Source organism: Sebastes umbrosus, chromosome 20 (genome assembly GCF_015220745.1).
Source record: "Sebastes umbrosus isolate fSebUmb1 chromosome 20, fSebUmb1.pri, whole genome shotgun sequence".
NCBI classification, from domain to species: Eukaryota; Metazoa; Chordata; class Actinopteri; order Perciformes; family Sebastidae; genus Sebastes; species Sebastes umbrosus.
In genome coordinates this window covers 18,851,004-18,875,133 of record NC_051288.1, presented here as the reverse complement: position 1 = coordinate 18,875,133, position 24,130 = coordinate 18,851,004, and the positions used below count along the sequence as shown (strand labels likewise).

General features: G+C 39.9%; 1 protein-coding gene across 4 annotated transcripts in view; it reads right to left on the bottom strand.

Moving 5' to 3' along the window:
* dock1 (dedicator of cytokinesis 1) overlaps window positions 1-20,770 on the bottom strand; it is a 213,360-nt gene extending 192,590 nt beyond the window's left edge. For 3 of the 4 annotated variants that reach the window (XM_037753937.1, XM_037753939.1, XM_037753938.1), the window contains exon 1: window positions 20,538-20,770. In XM_037753937.1, the coding sequence (XP_037609865.1) occupies window positions 20,538-20,580 (43 nt within the window). In that variant the 5' untranslated portion in view covers window positions 20,581-20,770. The remainder of the gene's footprint in view (window positions 1-20,537) is intronic. The other variant, XM_037753941.1, reaches the window with a different exon arrangement.
* Window positions 20,771-24,130: the final 3,360 nt, after the last annotated feature.

Below are 24,130 nucleotides of genomic sequence, written 5' to 3'. Positions count from 1 at the left end.
TGCCAAGTGCTGTTAGGGTAACTGGAGGAACATCGGCCTGGGGTGTGGGGGGGACCTGGTGTTTCTACAGCACCTCTGCGAAGTAACTCCCTCACCACTGACAATGATACGCTAAACAAACTCAAAACTCACTGTGTGCAACGTGTTGAATGCATTTCCTTCCTCATAACGCATTTGCATTTCAAATCCTGCATTGTTTACCTCCAGGTTTACTAGATTCTTCTCCCCTGCCTTTGCATTTCTTGGCATATTACCGAGACCTTAAGTTCACTGGAATAATGTGATCGGTCATCGGTAGGAATGTGAATCGTGTCACCTGCTAGGTCAAAACAATCCACAGAGTACCTTTAATATGTAAGGGCTAAAACAGCTACATGTTTCCAGGTACAGTACCATGTGCTATGTTCAGGCTACCTGAGTGTTTCCTACATTACTCTTCAATAGAGAGGGAGACGGGGACGCTCTGGTGGTCTGGAGGTCAAGGTGCCGACAATAAACCTTAAGGTGCTTTATTGCAGGTCATCCTCCATCTCTCTCTCCTCTCATGTCCTCTCTGTCATCTCTCTAATGGCAACTCCAAATAAAGGCAAACAAAAAGCCCCAAAAAACATATTTACTTTTATACTTAATACCTTTTTATCATCATTTTTCCCCTGCTCATATTTGTCTTGTACATCTTAGAAGCTGTCATATAGGTAGCGAAATATGAAGCTTCATCTGTAGACGTTTGAACTGTTCTGTTCTTTGGTGTTTCAGAGGATTTTATACTTTCACTGATATGATAATATATCTGAAGAAACATATTGAGTGTATATTTGCAACACACCGGCTGCAGCTGTGTGGTTGCCTTGGATGGTGAGAGTAGAGAGTAGAGGTAGCGGTGGATGGTTAGCCCAAAGTTTATTGTGATTACTTATCTGGTGGACATTTGCCAACACGATAGTGTAAATTTGTTCTGTGGCTTTAGCGGTCTATCACAGTTTCTCCTCCAGATAAAACAGTTTCGTTGGCTGCTGTTGTCCCAGTGAAACCGGTGACCACAGATGGGATATGATCAATGTTGATTCAAGGCAATGGATAAAAAAAAACACAACACATCTGTTTAGAGAGTGACTGCTGGAACTCTAGGAACACCACATGGTTGCTTTAAAAAATAAAAACAAGATTACATCTGCAATCACTACATGGCCGTCAAGTAAATTAGAAATTCGGCCAGTGTGGTTGAAACCTTTATTTTGACTTTTCTGTCAGCAACCCAGCACCGAGATGTCAACAAAGCAGCATACACTATGCCTATTTCCTCGTGGATCAACAACAGGACTTGTAGCTGCCTAAAAGAAGGCTACACATTGTCCCAAAAGCAAACAATGTGACAGAAAAAGCCAACACAATGGCACAGACGTGTTGCCAAAGCAGCAGCCAAATATTTGGTTTTTCTTACGAGTTGCACTTGTCTGAGCCAATAATAAGTCAGAAAATACTGTGAAAAATTCCCATCACAGTTTCCAAAGAGCTAGGGACTCATACAGTTTTGTAGACTAATTGATTAGTTTAATGGACAGATCTGTAGAACTGAGTTTCTTCACAAAGAATCACACAAAAACACCACTTTAAATCTTTTGTTTACCAGAGATGTGCTCATAAGTTTCTTGGAAATAAGTCATTCAGCATGAAAAAATGACTAATCGACTAAAGAAATATTAGTCGACTAAGACCAAAACGACCAATTAGTGGACTAATCGACTAAGAGGGGGCAGCCCAACCAAGAGCCCAAGGAGTCATCTTCAATTGTCTTGCTTTCTTTGTCTGACCAAATTTCCAAAACTCAAAGATTTTCAATTTAAAACTATATAAAACAGTAAAGCTGGAAACTAGAGAGTGAATAAATGACTTAAACGGTTCAACTGATTAGTCAGTTGACTAATCGATTAATAGTTTCAGCAATAACCCCAATCTACATCGGTGATACTTGCACACACAGAGGCTTTTATGTGTTTCTGTGGGTGGTACTGTACGGGTGTCAAAGCTGCTGATTCATTGTCTCAAACGGAGTGTGAATAAAGCCCATTAGCAGGAGATAATTGTCCCACAGTTCAAAATAACACTCAGGCGTCCCCTTCAATAGTTGACAGGATAAAAGGTGAGTACAAAAGTATCTGCAATATATTAACTAATAATGTGAGAGCACTCAGGTAGGCTTGCAGGGTATGATTGAGAACTCTTAAGAAGCTGATTGTTTAACGGAGTCTAAGGGTATTTCAAGGACTGGGAAATTATAAAAAAAAAAATCCCATTTTCCTTAATTAATTTCTGCTCTTTAAGTAGATAATTTCAAACACAGTAAAAGAAATGAGTATGTTATTAAAATACACAGCGATATAGACCGCTGGGGTTTTGGCTGAGATATTGCACTACATTCTCCGTCGGCGATACGGCAGGTTTTGTAACACTCAGATGGAGAAAGAGCTTTCTCAGTGACGTACAAGGCAGGGTAAACATGATAATTAATTTCAAGTCCCTCTCTAATAGGGTTTAATAAGCGGTTTAGGCGTTCTGACGGAGGCCCGATGCTTCTAATTTAGAGGCAGACAGTGAACCCGGGATTGTGAAACACCAACAAAATCACCACGTTTCCTCTTACACCAATTATATACAACAGCCTTTTGGCTTTTATCTGCAGTTGGAAAGAGGAGATACTGCTATTGTAATTAACCTGAAATTAATACGACAGCAGCTGAGCTGGGAGGCAGGAAAGCCCCAGGTCTCTCTCTCTCTCTCTCTCTCGCTCACTGGTAGGAGATTTCTCCTCCCTCTGACTGGAAACAAGCAGGAAATGCCACTTGAGATTATAACTGTATCACAATAGAAGGGGCCTTTCCAGTAGGCCAGAAGGAAATGCTGATGCTTTTCATGGTTACAGGAAGACTAACAATACCTCTTTTTCTTTTTTTTAAAAGATAAGGTAAACAGAGAAACTGTACAGCAGAGGATGTGGGTGGGTTTGTCAAGAGGTGAAGGGAGGAGCAGGTGGAGAGAACTACAACGTGCCAGATGTGGGTGCCAACAGCAGTAATACCTTTTGGCAGAACTTGCAGCCGTGCGCCCAGCTCCAACACAGGCCTCGGGGTACAATCTAACGCAGGCCGATAACTCCGCTTCCCCTCGCCTCTGCAGAGCCTTTAATTGAAAATCATCTTCCCAATACAACAGGGAGAGAGAGCAGAACGTAGCTCATTACGGAGCACTGAGCAAAGCTTCTCACACAGAGTTTCTCCCACAGTGGTCTCTGGTGTTATTTGTGGTGGTGATGATGGTGCACGAGTATCTGCACTGGGCTCTCTGCAAAGCAAACCTGTCTGCACAAACATGGAGACTTTTTTTTCCCTCTATGACTCATCGATTCACCGGGCAAATCGTTTAAAATCATCTTGAAAATTAATATTCAGAACAAGATTCCAGTAAATGCGCATTTTGTTAAACAATGTGAACAGATCACAAGGTTGTATATATTCCGTCTATACTCGGATACACAGCGCGGAGAAGGTAAATTGGCAGAATCCACACAGATTAGCCTTTTGCACAGCAAGAAGCAGCTAATTATTTCCTGCCCTGTGTTACATCTCTTGTGATACGCATGCTAATGAGTGCATAATTACCTTCAAATATTTGAGGAAACTCTGCAATTGACTCAGCAAGTTTACTTTGAAGCATCTATTGTGCCAAAAATGTGACTTCCCTGACTGACAAGCACATCATACAGTGCTCGACCTTCTTCAGATGGTTATTTGCCGCATCGAGTAGAGCAAAAGCAGCCACATATGCAACAGGAAATGCCTAGGACCTGTTCTTCATGCTGTTTATTTATAGTCGTAAGGCCGAAGCTGTGATCTACTGAAGCAGAAGTCACACTGGCAGCGATGAGAGAGCAGCACGCCACCAACGCTTTGAAATGTCCTACAGAAGAGAAGAAGGTCGGGAAGATCAGTGATAGATGTTAGAAAAGGTTGCCTGCAGTCACACACTGCTTCTAACTGCCAACATCAAGCTGTCAAACAGTCTTAAAAGCCAAACGGGCATTCTAGCACAGCGAGGAACATTCAAAAAGGCAACTGAGCGGATACACTGCAACACAACACTTGGCTCCAATTTAGATGGAGAAAAATATTTCTTAATATTAGCCAAGTACACCTGCTCTACTTCAGATCTCTCGCCCCTCTAAAATGTTCTGTGTTAAATTGCTGGAATAGATGAAAGCAATTAACTTCCAGTATAATCCTCTGAACCTCGGTTGCCACCCACAGCAACTGGTTTAGTCACTCACTATTCATTTGGCCTTAAAGGAGACACATCACGCTCATTTTCAGGTTCGTACTTGTATTTTGGGTTTCTGCTAGAACATGTTTACATGCTTTAATGTTAAAAAAAAAACATATTTTTTCTCATACCGTCTCTCTGAATATACCTGAATTCACCCTCTGTCTGAAAAGCTTCGTTTTAGCGCCCGTCTCTTTAAAGCCTTGAACATACTTTCCGCGTTCCGGTCGTGCGGACGTACACGCGGTTCTACTATAGGGTGCACACATGGGTCCGCTTCAGCCTGGCGTTCCACAAATGCACATTTCCCGATCCATACTCCATTCGAGTTGGTGGAACTCAACGCCATTTGGCTATCTTTGTATTCCATCAAAGATGAATTATATAAATGTGGGTAACGGCGGATCTCCTCACACAACCTCTCTTCAAAGCAACCATCCATCCATCCGCCAACTGGACTGGAGTGTGGAACAACTGGAGCATGTGTAGTTGGCGCGCTTGCTATGCGTACCCTCGCAGATGTCGATATTTACTTCACACGGACCAAAGCGGACCCCCTTCCGAAAAAGCCCAGTCTACTCTGATTGGCTTGCAAGAAAAAATATGGTGCAGCTTTGCAAAAGCAGTTCTCAAGCTGAGGGCGGTATATTCTAATGAGCCTGCATGTGACATAGGAAGGGGAGCCAGATCTGAATGGCTTGTTGAATCACATGTTTTCTGATCTAGGCAGCCCACAAAAAACTGACTGGGTTGTCCTATTTCACAGTTTGTGGGTTGGTAGGCTCTCCAGATACCCAAATGTATGAGCACAAGCACTGAAAAAGTGAGGGTTTTTTTTCATGATATGTCCCCTTTAACATCCGAAGCTGTTGAACTTAACTACCACTCTGCTCTGCCTGTGATTACAAAGACGTACAAGTACTTTTTATAAGAGCATGTACACAGTGTATTACGCAGGATTTCCTTTATCCGGTGATTATCGTTTTTTTTCGGGACAATTTGTTGGAGAAGAAATAGAACTACATGTTTGATAAGTGGACCTTGGGTTTGGTGTGAACACTTTCCGAACTTGGGACACATTTGCTGGCTGTAAGACTCAGAATAACAACTTTAAAATGGACCTTGATGAAAGCAACAATTTAATCAGTTAAATTATAAGCACATAAATAAAAAAAAAAACTGTGTTTGTGGAATAATAATTTCTTCATTAAATTAAACTAAAAAAACAAATTTACTACCCCACCAATTGTTTCATTTAATAGCCTAACTTAATTGGAGTATCACCGGCCAGACGTGAGCTCTCGGAAACAATTTGCAGCCTGCAGAAAAACCAAACAGTATGCAGCAGCTAATGATGTATTTATAGGCCAGGTTTTTCTGTTGCAGTGCTCGCAGAGCCTTATTTGTTTGTTTACTTTCAGTATCTCATAGGTTACGTGGCTGCTCTAAAGGTAGCGCTTGTGGTTTCACAAATGACTGTTGAGCGTCAATCGCAGGGGAGATATTTTTAACTATTGCTTCCGATGCATGCAAAAGCATGAGTGTACTGTTCTTATAATGGACAAAGACCTTCAATTATCATATGTGTGAGCCTGAATCATGGTCCATAAATACTGAATACACCAAAATAAAGCTTTTCAAATAAAGTTTTCACAGAATTAAAAGGTCCCATATTGTAAAAAGTGAGATTTTCATGTCTTTTCTATTATAAAGCAGGTTTAAATGCTATATATATATACTGTGAAAGTATCAAAATGACCAAACCACAGAGAAATACACACAGCTCATATTCAGAAACTATGCCTTTAAACAAGCTGTCAGGATTTCTGTAATTTTGTGATGTCACAAATATACAATATTTAGACCATTACACAGTTTTAAACATAAACTTTCTAAATGTGTCCCAGTTTATTTCCTGTTGAAGTGTATGTAAATAACATTAGCTGACAGGAACTAAACATGAAGCCAAACTGTTGCCTAGCAACGCAATTCTGTTGAAATGTCCTAAAACAGAGCGTTTCAGACAGAGGGTTAATACAGGCATATTCAAGCAGGTAGTATGAGTAAAATAAAGTTGTTTTTTTTAACATTAAAGCATGTAAACATGTTCTAGTAGAAACATAAAATACAAGTATGAACCTGAAAATGAGCATAATATGGGACCTTTAATTATTGACAATTATTTTGGGATTACCGTTCTTTCAATGTGATGGATTTCACTGTCAGGATTTCTGGTTCAATCACTGCAATGAACAAATTTGTATACTACAATAAACCTTACATAATCAACACTATCAATATACGCAGGAAGCTCAAAGTAAGTCTGCAAAATAGTTTGCAAACAGTAATTGGCCTTCATCAGCTGGACAGTATACTTGACTATAAAAGATGCATTCAACCTATCACTTTAGTCACTGCTTTAGGAAATTGTGAAGGCCATTTTGCATTATTTTCTGACGTTTTATAGATCAATTTTAATAGAGAAAGTAATCTGCTGATTAATTGGTAATGAATATAAATGTAGCTGGATATTTGTATCACTTTAACTGACCTAGTTGTATCAGCATACAAAAGCAAACACAGAAAAGTCTTAAGTTCAGGCAGACAATGTGATGGCCAGATGAAAAATTCAGTTCATGTCTCCACAATCTCTGTCTTCTCTTTTAAAACAAAAGGCAGACTGAGGTGTCAGCTACCGCGGAGAGACGACTTCATCTTAATCCCTAAAGGTTGATCACAGAGTAGAGCTGCCACTCACTGAAATCTAAAACTGCCTCCAGGGGCCAACCAACATCTGAGCTGCATCGCTCCGACTTTATCAAGTATTTAGCCAGACACACACAAACACACAAAAGGCCATTTCATCAAATGCCAGCCGTGCTGAAAGACTGTCTCTTGCTGCACGTGGCAATCCAGAGCCCGTCTGCGACCACAATCAATGACTGACATCTCCATTACAAGTCCCCCAAACAACCCCCGGGGACATTTTAAAAGGTGACAAATGCAACATTAATATGGGCTGATATTAGTGTTGGCATTCTTATAACCTGAATAGCCTAGTTATAGTTGTTGAGCCCTATGATTTCTGCAGTGCATTGATTTCAAGCTCAGCATGTGGGATTAGAAGACTCCAAACCATTACAGTATAATGACCAAGTTTACTTAGGCAAAATAAATGTGTTCAGTGGAGAATATCTTCCAGCTTATGGGTCTTTAATAACAGCTTGCATGTTGATGCCGTTGGCGCTCGCTCGTCTTTAAGCTCTGCATACACCCCGAGTCATACCTGCCAACCACTTACAGCTCGCCTCCTCCTTCTGAGGTACTTGGGAAGTGAGTTTTCCCAGGGGAGCCGGTCCTTTTAGCCCATGCTTGACCCACAGAAACAGACAGGTCGTCCGGTGTCAGCTCACCCACCAGCAGCCTGGCACAGCCTCGGCTCAGCTGCAAGCTCATCACTCTGGTAGAATAAAGCCTCGGACAGCCAGAGCGGTCAGCTAGTCGTGGTTAAGAATACTAAATACAGGCTGAGTTTACAGCCTGATATTCGCTGCCAATTCTTCCCCTCCAGTTTTTGATTCCAAGGCATTAAACTTTGTTTCCATAACGCAATTGCGCTGCTTATTCTTTCTTAAGATTGTGTCTCCTACGCAGAAAGACGTAATCGAAGGAAATAAATGCATCCTGATGTTTGTGGCTGAGTATCTGAAAAGTAGGGGCTGCTAACGACTATTTTCATTGTCCATTAACCTGTAAATGTCAGAAAAATGTCAAGCAGTGTTTCCCAAAGCCAAAAATGACGTCCTCAAATGTCTTGTTTTGTCCACAACTCAAAAGATATTCAGTTTACTGTCATAGAGGAGAAAAAGAAATCAGAAAATATTCACTTTTAAGAAGCTGGAGTCACAGAATTTTGCAGTTTTTTTCATAAAAAATTACTCAAACCGATAAATAGATTAACAAAATAGTTGGCAATTCATTTAATAGTTGACAACAACTAATTCATTAATCGTCGCAGCTCTACTTTAAAGTGCAACTTGCATTCAAAAATAGATATTGATAGCTTGCAAGCAAGGGGACAAATAAAACATTAATAGTAATCCATAGGGAGGATACATTAAAACAATTATGTTTAGCATTTCTATTGGTCATTTAATAATTAAACTGATCACGACATGAGATACGTCACAATCAGGGTGGATTCCCTGCCATTTGTTTTTTCTTGGTACCTCCTTTCACACCTGCTGGCAGCCCTGCCTGACTGATCGCTCCACTTACTCCTTTAGATTAGATTCTAATGAATGCGCTCAAATTGTTCCTATACCACCCTAATAAAGACATTTTTTAAAACTTTGTCATACAGGAAGAAGTGCTTTGTCTCAATAAATCCACAGGGAATTACTGATTCAATTCTTTTTAGATGAAAGTCTTCAGATGTTAAACTAAGATGAAGTTCGTGAATATGACCCAACGACTTCATACAACCATGTTAAGTGCCTGTCTGATGTAATATGGCAGCTGAAAGGTTCTTATAAAATTAATTTCATCCAGCTGAATCTAAATTATGTAATAACACAAGCCTACATCGGTGACCTTTGTTTCACATTGACGTGTTACACACCATTAGCCATCTGTCAAGCTAGTAAAGGCAGCACAGCGGGACTCTTTTCAGACAATGCACAAGCTGCTCGGCATGTCCACAATCAATACTCAGGGTACCGGAGACCGCCTGGCTGCGTAGCAGCCGAGCAATAGGAGCGACCCACATCAATCACTCACCCGTGCGGCGCCATCGTACGCGATCAACACAGATGTGTGTTTGTGTGTCCTTTCGTCTTCATGTCTCGCTGCCTTTGACAAACTGCCAAGAAGGACCATTGCGGTCTTTTGTAATTGTCACCAAGGTTCACTCACGCCTACATGTGTCACCTTTCACTACAAAGTCAGCTTGATGTGTAAAGTCAAAGTGTCACTGTCACCAAAGGCGACAAACCACATTTAAGTCACTGTGCAACTATAAGTCTTTTAAAAGGTCCAGTGTGTAGGATCTGGCGGTATCTCGCGGTGAGGTGATGAGATTGCAACCAACTGAAGCCTCTCCCGTGTGCCAAGCATGTTGGAGAGCTACGGTGGCGATGCGAAAAACGTGAATGGCCCACTGTAGAGCCAGAGCAAGTGCGTAGAGTGTGTGTGTAGTGGGAAGTGAGTGGTGAAGCAAGAGAGAGAGCGGCGGCGACAGGAGCGAGTAACGTTATCGACTCCGGCCCAAGCAGGAAAAGTTAACAGAGTTTGGTTTGTCCATTCTGGGCTCATTCTAAGGTAACGAAAACACAACGATTCTTATTTTCAGGTGATTATACACTAAAGAAAACATACTTATTATTATTACATTCAATTTCTGCCCCTAGTTCCCCCTAAATGTTACACACTGGTCCTTTAATAGTTTAGCTAAAGGAAGTGAAATCAGTTTTCTTGGCATCATCTCAATAAGTTGGCACATATTAACTGAAAGTAAGGAAAGGTTTGCTCTAAAGAGTGCTACAGGTCTAAGCTAGAGTTATGATCAGGCCCAAAAAAAACCAGGCCCGACCCTACATGAACTCGCATAGTTTCCCTCCAAGCTCGACCAGAGCCTGAACCACAGCAGCAGTTTTGAGCTCAAGCCCAATTAAAAACCTGAATTTCCACTGTAAAGAAATAAAAAAAATATATTAAAAATGTATTAAAGTCACCTCACGTCTTTTCAGTGCAGTAACAGACATTTGTAACACAATCTCCAACATGTGCCTATTCTTACCAAATGTTCAGTACTGCCCAAAAACTGTCATATCTAAATCATAGACTATAAGGTCTGCGTTTAAAAAGAAGAGCACCGGGAAATTGGCACGAACCTGCTTGACACTCATATGATTTTGTCGACTAATCAAGTTTCTCCACAAGGAATCACACAAAAGCAGCACTTTAAATCTTGTGTTTACCAGAAATGTGCTCATAAGTTTCTTGGAAATAAGTCATTTAGCATAAAAAAATGACTAACTGACTAAAGAAATATTAGTCGTTTAAGACCAGAACGACCGTTTAGTTGACTAATCGACTAAGAGGAAGCAGCCCGAGAATTCTGAGGAATTACAGCCCGATCCCGGCGGGTCTGGTCGGGCCAGATTGGGTTAGGGCAGAGAATCAAAGCTCCAATCCAAACAACATACTTCTGTGTCCTATGATGTAGAGTAACATCTTGTAAAAACATGTGGGCTACATACTGATGAAAACATTTGTCAGCAGCAGCAGCCAGCCAGCCTCTCCAGAAGTCACAGTAAAAACAGAAACAGCTGAGATCAGGAACGAGGACAAAAAGCCCTCTAAAAAACGGTACAAATGATGATTTCACAGGATGTTGACTCATTTCTGATTCATGTCATTAAATTTTTAGCGCTCTCCAGATTTGCTCATTCTCTGTCACTGAAGCACCTCAATGTTTTGTTGTCAAGAGGTTAAACATTCTAGCTTTGTGGTTGCAAATACTGGTTGAACTGCTTTATAATTAGTAGACGAATGAAATGTTCACCTGTGTAAATTCAAGGTTAACTTCTCTTTTTCCCCCTTCTCTCACCTCAACCTCTCGGATGACAGCGACACTAAAACAAGACGTAGAAGTGTTCCAGCTTTGTCTGAGTGTTGAGCCAAAAAGGAATAGTGTGGAACCACTTAGCTATGCACTGATTAAATAGGCCAGCTGTCATTTGTCTTAGCCACCATCTCACAGCAAGCCATTGGGAGCTGTACTATTAGAATTGCCTCACCAAGCAGCGTGGCCTGTACTTAATATATGATTCCCTTTCAGAATGAATAATGGCAAAGTCACACTGTCCTCTAAAGAGAGAGGAGGAGGAGGATGACCAAAGTTTTGGCTACGACAGCTTAGTAGATACAGATGTTTATGCAGAGTTGGCTAAAGCTGGGCATACACCGTATGATTATAGAAATACTGTTGTGTACTTCCTGCTCCTTCTGTACGAGTAGATCGTTTGTGAATTAAAGCCAAAGCTCACGATTTATGTGCTCACACTTTACGGTCCAGCCGGCCCCTTTGGGCCGTTCTGTCTGTTGACAGTTGTCAATAAAGATTGGTTTAAAAGCTCCGAGGCAGGTATGGTTTGTTTTTTTTATATTTATTGTACATTGTTATCTTGATAGCTACAGTACGCTCGGATTACTGCAAGAAAAGCAGAAAAAAGGCGCTGACGTTGGGGAATCGGCTCGTGGCTCTGCTGTGGACGGCACACCAAAATTTATGACATGTCGAGAAATTCATTCGACTGCTCGACGGCCGATCGGGAGGCTTTAATCGGTCCTCGGTCCCCCCTGTACACTGCACGGCAAACGACCCCAGACGAGGCTGAAATGCGGTCCGACTCTAAAATGAGTAGAAACGGGCTAAAAAATCATACAGTGTATGCCCAGCTTAACAGAGAGAGGAAGTTGTTTTGTTTACAGATCTGTAGGGCAGCTCAATAAGTGCAGCACAGTTGTATTAAAAACTAGAGCAGGATGAGTTCCCAGGTGGAGGGCGAACGCAGCGTTCTGCACGCCGACAAAAACAAATAATCCCGAACTCCATGATGCACAAACTCATAAAATTGGAAATTAATGGCGTTAGCTTAACTTCCAGGCTCCAGGTGATCGCTCAAGAGAGTTCTCACAGTCGGCGCTTTAATAAAAACACTTTCTCGTTATCAAACATAACCAACATATTGGTCACCGTACCGAAGTGAGGACGTGTGAGACAAACGAAACATCACACCGTGGCTTTAATTTGATCACCACCCTCTGCTGCAAACAGACGAGCAATTTCTGTTTGTGCAGTTTTATTTATGAGCAAAGGTGGCTGATCATAAACACCACCTGGCTGTAACACACCACCGAACAAAGATGAAACTGTTTGTTTCCCTCCTGACAAGACAAAAAATCAGCCCTCTTCTGATTGTCTCCGCGGCGGCTCCTTCCTATTAATCAGCTCCTTTATTTCACTCCAGTAAAAGTCTCCGATTTTGTCAGCTCAGCATTTTGTTTTTTCCTCAGACAAAGTTTAAGAGTAGGAGGAGAGAAAAAAATCAGGTGCCATCTTCTAAAACTCAACTGTGTAGTTAATATTGTCGAATGCTTTTGTTATGTCAGAATTAATAGCTGCGGTATCTGGCAGGCGGTGCAGCGATGACAGCCACACTTTCCCCCCCCTTCTCATTATTTACAAGGCCTTTTCTGAATGAAATGTAATGAAAATAACTCCCAGCTTATAAAAACAAGAAGTAAACTGATAAAAGGGAATGACACACTTTTCACTCTCCCGTATTTTACGCCAGCCCAGGCTATGAGAGAAGTGTAAAATACACTTTAAAGCGCATGGTTTATGTAGTAACCGAGACTGCGTTTTAATTGCAACCATATTTGTTAGCTTACTGTGCTTTGTGGGTGGGAGATGGTTTTCCTTGGGTGCAAGGCGGGGGCTTCACAAATTACTTACGGGCCCCTCAGTCAAGAGAACGAAGCGACTGCGTCTCTATTTTTCTGCTCCCAATGTGTCACTCACCGCTAACCTGTTCCAAATGGGAGCTGTCTGGGGTTGTCAGTCCTGTTGGCCCGCAGACTCAGTTTAAAAAATATGAATCATAGCCACACCAGAACGTGTAACGTTTAGAACTCGGTGTGTACATGCGTGTGTCCAATTGTCGTCTTAGATAAGCTGCCAGTCTGTGATCTGACCTACAGGAAGCGGCATTTCCTGACTGTCCAAACCTGCAGGAAAAGCATTTCATAGCATTTTCTATGTTCTGAGTTATGTTAGATTACTTAAAGCTAAATGACAAAGTCAAACGCACTGAGAGGTGGAAAACATGTCTCATGACAGCACATGCTCGCGAGGGTAATTTGAAGTCTCAACAGCGACGTGTGGATACAGTAAATAGTCCTGTTGCTTAGTGTTCCCTGGTTTTCTTTCTAGAACCACAAACCCTCTGAAGTGTCTCTTAAGGAACAGCAACATCCTGATGAAACAGAATTAATGAGACAACACTTAAAATTTGCATCAAAAAGTATTTCTGGTTAATTCATCACTGAACCGAGAGACAGCTAAAAAACATTTCCCCAAGGCCCTGTTAAATCACTTCTTTCTTTTTTAAACTAGGCTTCAAAATGCCAGGCTGTTTGGCATTTGACAAGAAAAGAACTGTGTAATGAAATTATCTCAAGGTCAAGAGAGATACGATTTTAATATTTCTCTGACGAACGGATTGCCCTTACTCCTTTTTTATGATATGAATACGGGGTCAAAGAATGACCCTGAGCCCAAAACCTCAACTTCCATTTGAAGTCAGTCAATAATTCTTTGTGTGTGTGTGCGACCGCCTCGTGAATGCCGATGAACTCTGTCAATTCAGCAGATCAGCTGAGTTAAATCGGGGCTGATGGGGCAGCATTCTGAACATGCCGGGGGAACTGAAGACATTGTTTGGAAAAGGAAAGTTGAGCTGAAGCCTCGGGGTAACAATTACCATGAGAAACAATGTAAAAAGCAATAACGTGCGTTGCCTCTGGTGGGATGAGGAGGCTTCTAGATGCATTAAGAACATGAGTTTCCAAAAATCGAGTAAAGATGCTGCTCACATACCAAACCTGGTTCAATGGGAACAAGTCTTACATCGCCAGACTGTCTGTATACCAGCGATGGAAGAATTATTCCGATCCTTTTTGTAAGTAAAAGTAGCAATACAACTACGACTATATTTACATGCACACTAATAGTCCACTATTATTCTGAATATGGCAATATTGTGAATTTGATACGGGTCATGTAAACAGCATATTCTGTTTGGATATTCTGAATTAGGCCTTATTGTGAATGGAGCATTTTCCAATTCAGACATGTGAGATATGCCGATATTATTCAGGTTTTAGGAGCATTCTTTGGACATGTATACACCGCATTCAGAATATGCAATTGGGTTGTTTTTACATCAGTTTGAGACACACGGCCTCTTGCCTGTTTACGGCCAGCACTGTGCGTTGTACACAAACCAACTAGCCGACAGTTTGCAGAGATGCAACTCACCTACTTTTAAACATTATGAAAGTCCACTAAGTCCGCCACCGGGCAACGTTGAACGCAGTATGCACGGCTGCTAGTACACGGAAATATTAGTGTAATATTCATTTTCATTATCCATGCAAACAACTTAATAGGAATATTGTTTTTTTCGTAATGAGGGCAAAAAACTGGAATATTTTGCGCATGTAACCGTAGTCAGTGTGACAAAATAAGAGCCCACTCAGTATTTAAAATTTCACTAAAGAAGAAGTATCAGCAAAGTATCATAGTAAAAGTACTCATTAGTACTCATAGTACAATTATTATTGTTGTTGTAGCTCGTCGACTCACAATGGAGCCATCTTTAACCGTGACGTAAAAGGTATATTTGCTGAAATGTAGTGAAGTAGAAGTATAAAGCAGCATAAAATGGAAATACTCCCATAAAGTACAAGAAAAATGCCACAGGGCCTCTTTATGTGGAGTACATAAGATACATTCCACTACTGCTGTATACTTAGAACAGGGAAGGGCAGGTTGTCATTCCTCACTACAGCTAGGGTGTGGCACTATTAATAAAATCAAATATCACAAAGGGCTCTACAGTAAGGGTTGCCAGGTTGGCATCAGTGGAAACCACTTTATAACATATAAAAACTAGGACAGCAAAATGTGCACCCCAGTCTCCTCAGCTGACAAACTGGAAGTCATCTCTGAGAGTAGAGATGATGGACAAGCTGATGTTAGTGTCACTTCAACAACCCACAATCCAAGACTTCAATGCTGAATGGATCTGTGGTGGGAATCAGCAGCACAAAGGTCCAGAAAAACAAAATTTGAAATGGAGAAAACGGATGAACAAGCAACCAGTCGACTCTATGGATTCATTTTTGAGGGATCTGTGAAGAACAACAGCTGCACTACTGGTATTTGAGTACCAGGAAATGAGGGTTGTCACGTTAACTGATAACACTTTAGATTTCAGATAAAACACAAACTACAAAGAACTTTGTTCGGTTACTGTAGTAAAGCTTTTATTCTTTTAGGTCACAGTTTCATTATTAAGCTGAAGTATAACTGCATAGTATCTTAATTACTCACAATATAAGGTGACTCAAAATGCCAACCGTATTTTCAGTTTGGGCAACCAAAAGCTGATGCCTGGTTGCCAGTGTAGCAACCACTTTTAAAAGGTATGATATTTTTTATTAAATAATTTCAATGTATATGGATGACTACTGGCGATTTGAGAACATATTGAGAGATAAAGAAGTTACTTAAAAAAAGAATCATTTCTATCAAGGATACGGTGGCCAAACAGGTGTTCAGTGTTCATTTCACTGCAGAAAGAAGAGCTTAAAAAATGTGCCAAACAACTACAGTATAATACAGCTGTTAAGACCAGGAGAACAGATTTCAGTTAGTTATCAATTCCTCAGAAATGTTAATAATTGTTCAAGCTTCTCCAGTGTGCAGAGTTTCTCTGTTTGGTATCAGTGTTAATAAAAAAATGTAAAAACAACAGACTGGTTAATCGATGATAAAAAAGAATCTGTAGTTACAATCTTAATCATGTTCAGGGCTCAACAATAAGGCTTGTCTGGGTCTCGTAAAATGCCACTTCGGGATAGTAAATCTAGAAACTCAATTAAATGCATCGTTTTTTCCGGAGCTGATGATGGAAGTAGCTATAAGGTGTGAGTCATCTCCCTTCCTTCTCATCTTTGTTCATAGCTGCACATGTGCAGCACCGATCGGGCACTCAGAAGAAAATGACGCCGGGTAAAGACAAAGTTTATGAGCTGAAGCGCAAGCGAGCATTTCAAATATCCTGGAAACAGGAGTTTAGTTGGGTGGCGTTAGAGGATGTGGGCGAAACTCCAGATTAATTTACTTAAATAAAGATTAAACATGACAATTAACTTTGGTTATTGTTGTTATTTGGTAAGTAAGGGATAATGTACAGCGAGCTGGTCATTGTTGTAAAATAAACCCAGACAGGGCGATGCCGACACGAAACGGAGGGGTCTTGCATCGCCCTGAAAGGGTTTATTTCACAACAATGACCCGCTCGCTGTACATTATCCCGCTTATTACACGGTTACTTACTTAAGAAGTCAATAATTTGACACAAAAACGGTCCGCCAGAGTCAGAGCTGCACCCATAGCAACAGTCTGTTATACATAGCAACGGTCTGCTATAAAGAAATAACAGACCGTAGAACGCAGTGATTGACAAATCAGAATCGAGTATGCAACAAAGCTGTGCAATAACCATTAATAAACAAAACCATTTGTATAGGGGTAAGGAAAAATTTACTTCCAGAAAGTAGATTTCTGACCCATGAACGTTAAACGTTGATGTTCCTGACCCTGATGTTACGATAAAATCAAAGACGATATCTAGTCTTATGTCCCAACGTTGATATAAAACTAAAACATTACCCAGCTCTAACAACAACCAATCACTGAAGAGCTCGTCTGATCTTGCTGAAGCTAATGAGCTGGTGAGGTCTCTGCGGTTGCCACACAGAGGATCATAACAACCGGCAAGAGTACTTCACAACGCAGCGAAGAAAAAAAGAAGAAACAACCAAAACCATGAATATTTCATGGATAATGTTTTTTGCAGTTATTACTGTGACACAAATCTAATATGGTTCAATTTCCAATATTGGTTGTTGGAGCTTGCGCTACTGAGCAAACCCTTGATGATGTAATGTGAATGTGCTGGTATGATAACAAAGCCCTTTATTGTCACGGCTATGCTCTGCGTAAGAGGACAGTAGCATTTATTATTAATACTGCTGTGAAAAGACTAAAGGAGACGGTTTTTTTTCTCTTACATACACTAATAAAGCCGTGGGGCCATTATGAGAGGGGTAAAGTGGTATGACAAAAGTTTTGCTGGAACAGGAATGGGTCCACAGTGAGCATAAGAGAGATCTCACCGAGTGCTCATTAGTGCTACTTGGTCAACACATACAGTATTAACAGTGCAACGGCTGTGCACCCCACCAATCCTCTGCAGCAGCGATGTGGCAGCTGCCTCTCTCTAATGACTCAGCCTCTCTTGCTTTCAGTGAGACCTGGGACAATTTCTGAAGAACTTCCTCTTTCAAAATCTCTGAGGATATACCCAGGCGATCATTAGCATGAGAATAGTATACTTAACACACACTAACGCTGCTCAAGGAACAAAGCGACCACAGGTTCATTTACCGTGGACTGGACTGAAAACAACAGAGCTCATTTCTAGTCTGAGGTGACAATTAGAGCTGTTTGGTGTAACCTGTTGAACTCATTTCATCAATCAGCATCACTCACATATCTGCAAACCCTCGGTCCCACTAATGGACGCAGCTAAAAGGGACTCATGTGGCGGTGGGGTACATTCGCACACATTAAAAATAACAATCCATTGACGTGAAACCAGATTCTTCTGTGGGGGAAAAAACATGTGATTTGCTAAAGTGCTGACTAAACAGGACTGGGATGTTCCAGGGGATCCCCAGAAAAATCAGGATTAGTTCCATTACACCGAGGGTTGCGAGGCCTTCTTGATTTAAATGGGTGTAAAAGGTTTTTAAAAAATATATACAGTTGGCCTATATCTCAGCATTTCATTCATTTCTGTGAGGAAAACTAAATTAAATTATTATTTTTAAAGTTTGGATTCCAATTTAAGATATAATCAGGATAAGGACACAGGGAAAACCCGAACAAAATCTATGTTCACAGAGCCTTCCCTCTCTGCTAAACAGACTCGTCCTGCATTAGAAAAGTACTCAGTTAAAACAACCAAAGAGCTGATAAAACAATTGCCAAGCATCATGGAGAAGAAAACACTAGAAGCCTATTAAGTATGTAAAAACAGAGATCTGTATTAAATATTCCTACTAATAATAGGAAAACTCATCTCTTATGCAATATTCACAGGAAATAATCTGATCAGAATTCATCCAAATCGCTTGTTTCAGGCAGTTATTGCCTTCTCTGTACACTCGGCATCACTACTGGGGACAAACTTTAAATGAATGCGTGTGGTTTGATGTAAATTAACATCAAGTCCTTGAAATTAAATTATTTATCAGCACCTAGAGAAAAGTCAGAGTGCAAAACGTTATGCTATAACTGAATTGTACAAGCTGACAGTAAGATAAAAGTGATTTAAACATAAGTATTATTAATATTCATGTCCTAATAATCCACCCAAAGTCATCACATCAACTAATACAAATCTTTAATAGTGATCTGGAGTCTCATTTCTTTGAAGCCACTGATTTAGTCTACACTTTTAACCTTAAAGATATTATCTGTTACTATGATAATCCAGATGAAGGTGCTCTTGAACATCTGATTAATTTCATTATTCTATATGCCAATTTTTTTGTAATTTTTCATTCACAAACAGACATTTTCTAAATCACTTCTTAAGTTTTTACCTTTTCTCTAAGAATTGCACTCTCTACTAAACTCACTGAGTTGACTAAACAACAAAAAAAGTAATTTGTAAAGTAATAAAATTATATTTTTTATGTAATTGTCCTTTAATATTATTGTTTGCTCCTTGTGTATTTGTTTTGTACCACTTTTACCACTTTTTATTTATTTACCTGAATTATTTTGTAGGCTATATGATCATTTTGTCAATAGCAAATTAATTTATGCTAGTATATATATTTTGTATTATTATTCATACATCACTTTTACAAGGTTTATTTTAAGGCAAAACTAATAGCTTGGTTTGACTTTATTCTGTCATGCTATAGCCTATGATACTATTAATATTCATGTCTACAGTGGCTCATAAAAGTACATGTTGGCCTAGTGGAGTTTCCTAAACAACAACAAAGGTAATTTGTAAAGTAAGAAAATTATGTTTTTTATGTAATTGTCCATGTAATTAGTAGTCCATTGTAATTTAATATTGTTTGCTCCTTGTGTATTTGTTTTGTACCACTGTTACCACTTTTTATTTATTTACCTGAATTATTTTGTAGGCTATATGATCATTTTGTCAATAACAAATTCATTTATGCTATTATTTATATTTTTTATTATTATTCATATATCATTTTAATCACTTAAAACATTTAGTTGTTTTTTTTAAGCAAAACTATTGGCTTGGTTTGATTTTATTCTGTCATACTACAGCCTATAATACTATTAATATTCATGTGACTCATAAAGTACATGTTGGCCCTGTAGTATTGTTCAATATAACATCAGTATTATAAATTACAGATATTTTCTGTGATGGTTTATATATACCACTTTTTATCTGTTCTGTATGTGCTGCCACTATTTACCTAAATTATTTTGTAGACTATATGATCATTTTATCAATAGAAAATTAATTTATGCTGGTATATATTTTTTTATTATTATTCATACATCACTTTTATAGTAAGTTTATAGCTTAAAACCTTTAGGCTACTTTGATTTTATTTATTTATTAAAGCAAAACTAATAGTTTGGTTTGATTTTGTCATGCTACAGCCTATAATACTATTAATATTCATGTCTACAGTGGCTCATAAAGTACATATGTGCCCTGTGGTATTGTTCTATATAACAGTCAGTAGCTAGATACTTTGTTGTTAAATAATCCCCTACAGGAGAGAGTGGAAGCTAAAGGGGACACTCACTGTTCTCAGGCCAAGCAGGGGGCTGCCTGCAAAGCACTTTGAGGAAGTGACAATAAATAACCTGAAAACAGTAACACCGTGTAGAAAACGGAATAGTAAACAACACAAATAAGCAACAAAGTAACCTAGTAACTACTTATGCGTAGTAGCCTGTTACTCAGCCAGTAGCGGAGGCCCCATAACACACAGGAAACAGGCTGCTACAACTAGAACAAGGCGCGCCTCTAACAATTCCCAACACTCTCAGTCCTCGCTCTCCTCACAATAGACACACATTCCTTGTTGTGCGTTTCATGCAAAACTGGCTGCCAAAAATCACCCAACACGAGATTTGCATTGCACACAGTAAAAAGGGAAATCTCAGTAGGAAGAAAACACGCACACATGAGAAAAAAAAATCAGCTTTCTAATATCTAAATCCTTTTCCCAAAAACTTGTGAGAGAGCTAGGACGAAGCTATCGATGGAGCATGCAAGTTTTTCTTTACGTACCAACTCCGTACTTTTCCTTCTTAGTGGGCACCCAGCGAGACATCCTCCGCGGTCGAAAAGTCGTGTAGCTTTGTTAGAAAAAGCTCCAGATGTGCGGGGCCCTCTTGTTGTTGTTAATGTGCGACTTTTTTCTCAGTTTTCTCTGAGCTTTGGGGTGCCACTCCGAGCAGCCATTTTCCACCAGTGACAGGACGCTCCGCCAGGGGGAGGAAGGGAACTTCTTCAGCCTGATGGGGAGGCTGGTAGGCGTTCATACTGTAGGAGGAGAGGAGCCCTGCTCAACTTTCACTGCAAGACTGATGAAAAGGTTTATATGAATGCATATTATTATATATATGACATAAAAGGGTGGGGAAAAAAAACGGTGGGTGAACTGTAAGAACTTCATAGTCATCACCAGGGGCGGATAAAGGTGATCAGGGGCCCCTGGGCTACTCTCTGTATGGGCCCCCCCACCCACCCACCCTTACTCTGTATGCGTTAAAGTTACCAGAAAAAAAGTGATTTACATTTTGTCAATAGAAAAATCTTTTATAGAGAATAATTTATTATCCATACATCACTTTTTTTTCACTTTTTTTCAGCTACTTCTTGCTGTTCCCAGGTCCAATTTTGTGATGAGAAGCGATCAGGCTTTTGCTGTCAGGGCTCCCAAACTCTGGAATGCACTTCCTATAGAGATACAATCATCTAACTCTGTATCCACTTTTAAAAACAAATGCAGGCGCCTGGGTTAGCTCAGTTGGTAGAGCGGGCATCCATGTATTAAGGCTTGGTCCTGACCGCGGCGGCCCGGGTTCGAATCCGGCCTGTGGCCCTTTCCGCATCCACTCTCTCTCTCCCCCCTTTCAAGACTCTATCCACTGTCCTGTCAATAAAAATGGAAAATGCCCCCAAAAAAATAACTTTAAAAAAAAAAAAAAAAAAAAAATGCATTTTTTTTAGGATAGCATTCCTATAAGTATGAAACTGGGTATAAATATATGTATGTATACATCCGTTTCTGGACGCATGTGTACATTTATACACATTTATATGTATATACTGTATATTTGTTTTATCAACTACCATTTTACCACTTTTATTATTTTTGACAGCAGCCTATGGAAATCTGGGCACAGTGTACAAGATCACAAAGAGACTCTGTTGAAAATTTACAAGCCAAACTACTCATGTTAGGGACAAGAATGGCAACATCTGTACATCAGAGAGCGAGCAAGCAGCCAGATGGGCTCAACACTTCCAGGAAGTGCTCAACCTCCCTGAGCCAGAACAACTAGCTAACATCACAACAACGGACAATATCCTGGACATTAACATCAGCCCCCCCTGACTTTGCAGAGGTTAAAACTGCCATCCTAACCCTAAAGGCTGGCAAGGCATGTGGCGTTGATGCTATCTATGCTGAGATGCTGAAGGCAGACATTCTCACATCAACACGAGTTCTGACGGACCTCTTCCAAAACATCTGGAATAGTGACACCATCCCTGAAGACTGGTCCAAAGGTCTCATTGTCAAAATCCCCAAGAAAGGCGATACCAAAAACTGCGACAACTGGCGAGGAATCACCCTTCTATCAATTCCAAGCAAGGTGTTCTGCAGAATCCTTCTTAACAGGATGGAGACAGCCATTGACACCAGGCTTAGACAGGAGCAAGCGGGCTTCAGGAAGGGAAGAGGATGTATGGACCAGATCTTCGCTCTGCGAAACATTCTTGAGCAGTGCTTGAAATGGAAACAAGACTACAAGACTGATGAAAAGGTTTATATGAATGATATGAATGCATATTATTATAAATATGACATAAACGGGTGGGAAATAAAACGGTGGGGGAACTGTAAGACCTTCATAGTCATCACCAGGGGCGGATTAAAGTGGTCAGGGGCTCCTGGGCTACTCTCTGTATGGCCCCCCCACCCACCCTTACTTTGCATGCGTTAAAGTTACCAGAAAAAAAGTGATTGACATTTTGTCAATAGAAAAATCTTTCATAGAGAATCATTTATTATCCATATATCAGAGAGAGAGAGAGAGAGAGTAAGCTTACTAAAACTTTTAGGCTACTGTGGATTTTAAAAAAAAGTAAAACTAATGATTTGGTTTGATTTTTATTCTGTTGTGCTATATAATACTTGCAAAAAGATACACTACACAAAACAAATATATTCAAAACAAAGAACACAGATTCAATAGATAGAAGATAGCCAATTTTTCCAATTTTAAAGGGCTTTAATTTTGAAATTCTACAACAGAATATCCTGATACTGTCCAAGTGACACTCTAAGGTTGTCTGCTATTATTCCGAAGGGAAATTACTTTCTGATAATACGCAGTTTCCTTTAAATCCTAATCTGAATTTAGAGGGAAGATAGCTCATTTCTGAGATTTTAAAGGGCTTTAATTTTGAAATTCTACACCAGAATATCCTGATACAGTCTGAGTTACACTGAGGTGGTCTGCTATTATTCTGAAGTGAAATTAGATAATAGGCTGTTTTCTTTCTATTCTAATCTGAATTTAGAGGGAAGATAGCTCATTTCTGAGATTTTAAATGGTTTTAATTTTGAAAATCAGCATGTCCTGATACTGTCTGAGTGGCAATAAGGTGGTATTTTAATGAAGTGCATTAAGTAAAATGTGTTATAATTTGGACAAAATTGCTTTTATTTTCTTTACAGGCATAATATCACTGTTGGGGATATTAAAGCAGTTGTCAATATTTGAATTGTTCTGCTTCACTCAGCTTGAAATGAATAAATAGTAGGCCTAACTAATTACACACATTCTGTTTCAATTTATTTTAATCCTATCATTAAAAAAATAACAGTATTCCTGTAAAAATATATGTTTTTTTACAGTGACCTTTCGTGTTACCACATAGTGGGTAAAACACACAGAGATTGTTCCTCTAATTGGTTCAACCACAGAATTGGAATTCATGCGGTCTTTGTCCATTTCCTTTCTTCTTTGTGCTTACATTGTGAAGCTACAGGGGCCAAAGCGAGCCTGTTATCCTGAGCAGCGATGTGTTGAACTAATAAGGATTGTTCCTCACAGCTGCAGGTGCTAAATAAGAGATATCAGGGCGATGCACCTGGTGCACGCATTTGAATCAGCTCATCTTCATTCATTGTACAAATGTTGCATCCCATCTTTCTCTCAAACATAGAGCTCCCTTTCTCCACTTGTCATGTTGGAGTATTGCCAGCAGAGGGCGGTGCTGCTTTCAAACTCAATCTCAAGAACCTGACTCTTTTGAGCCTTGTTTAAATCTCTCCTTACTCCATTGAGTTTTTGATTTGTTTTGATTTTTATCTCCCGGGCAAGAGCAGACAAAAAAGATGCAAATTGCTTTACACCATTACATATTCCTTCCCAGCTTAAAAAGGTGTCTTAAAGCAGGTCACAGCAATTGATATGTTTAATATATCTCTGTCTTATCGCTGTCTTTGAAAGATGTTTGCAATATATTACACCAGCGAGTGTGACTGAAGTTGCTTTGAAAGACATCTGAGGACTGTTACTGAAATTCATTAAAGATCCAAGCGACTGCCAATTCTATTTTTTGGAAGAAGTTGTATATCTTTGAAG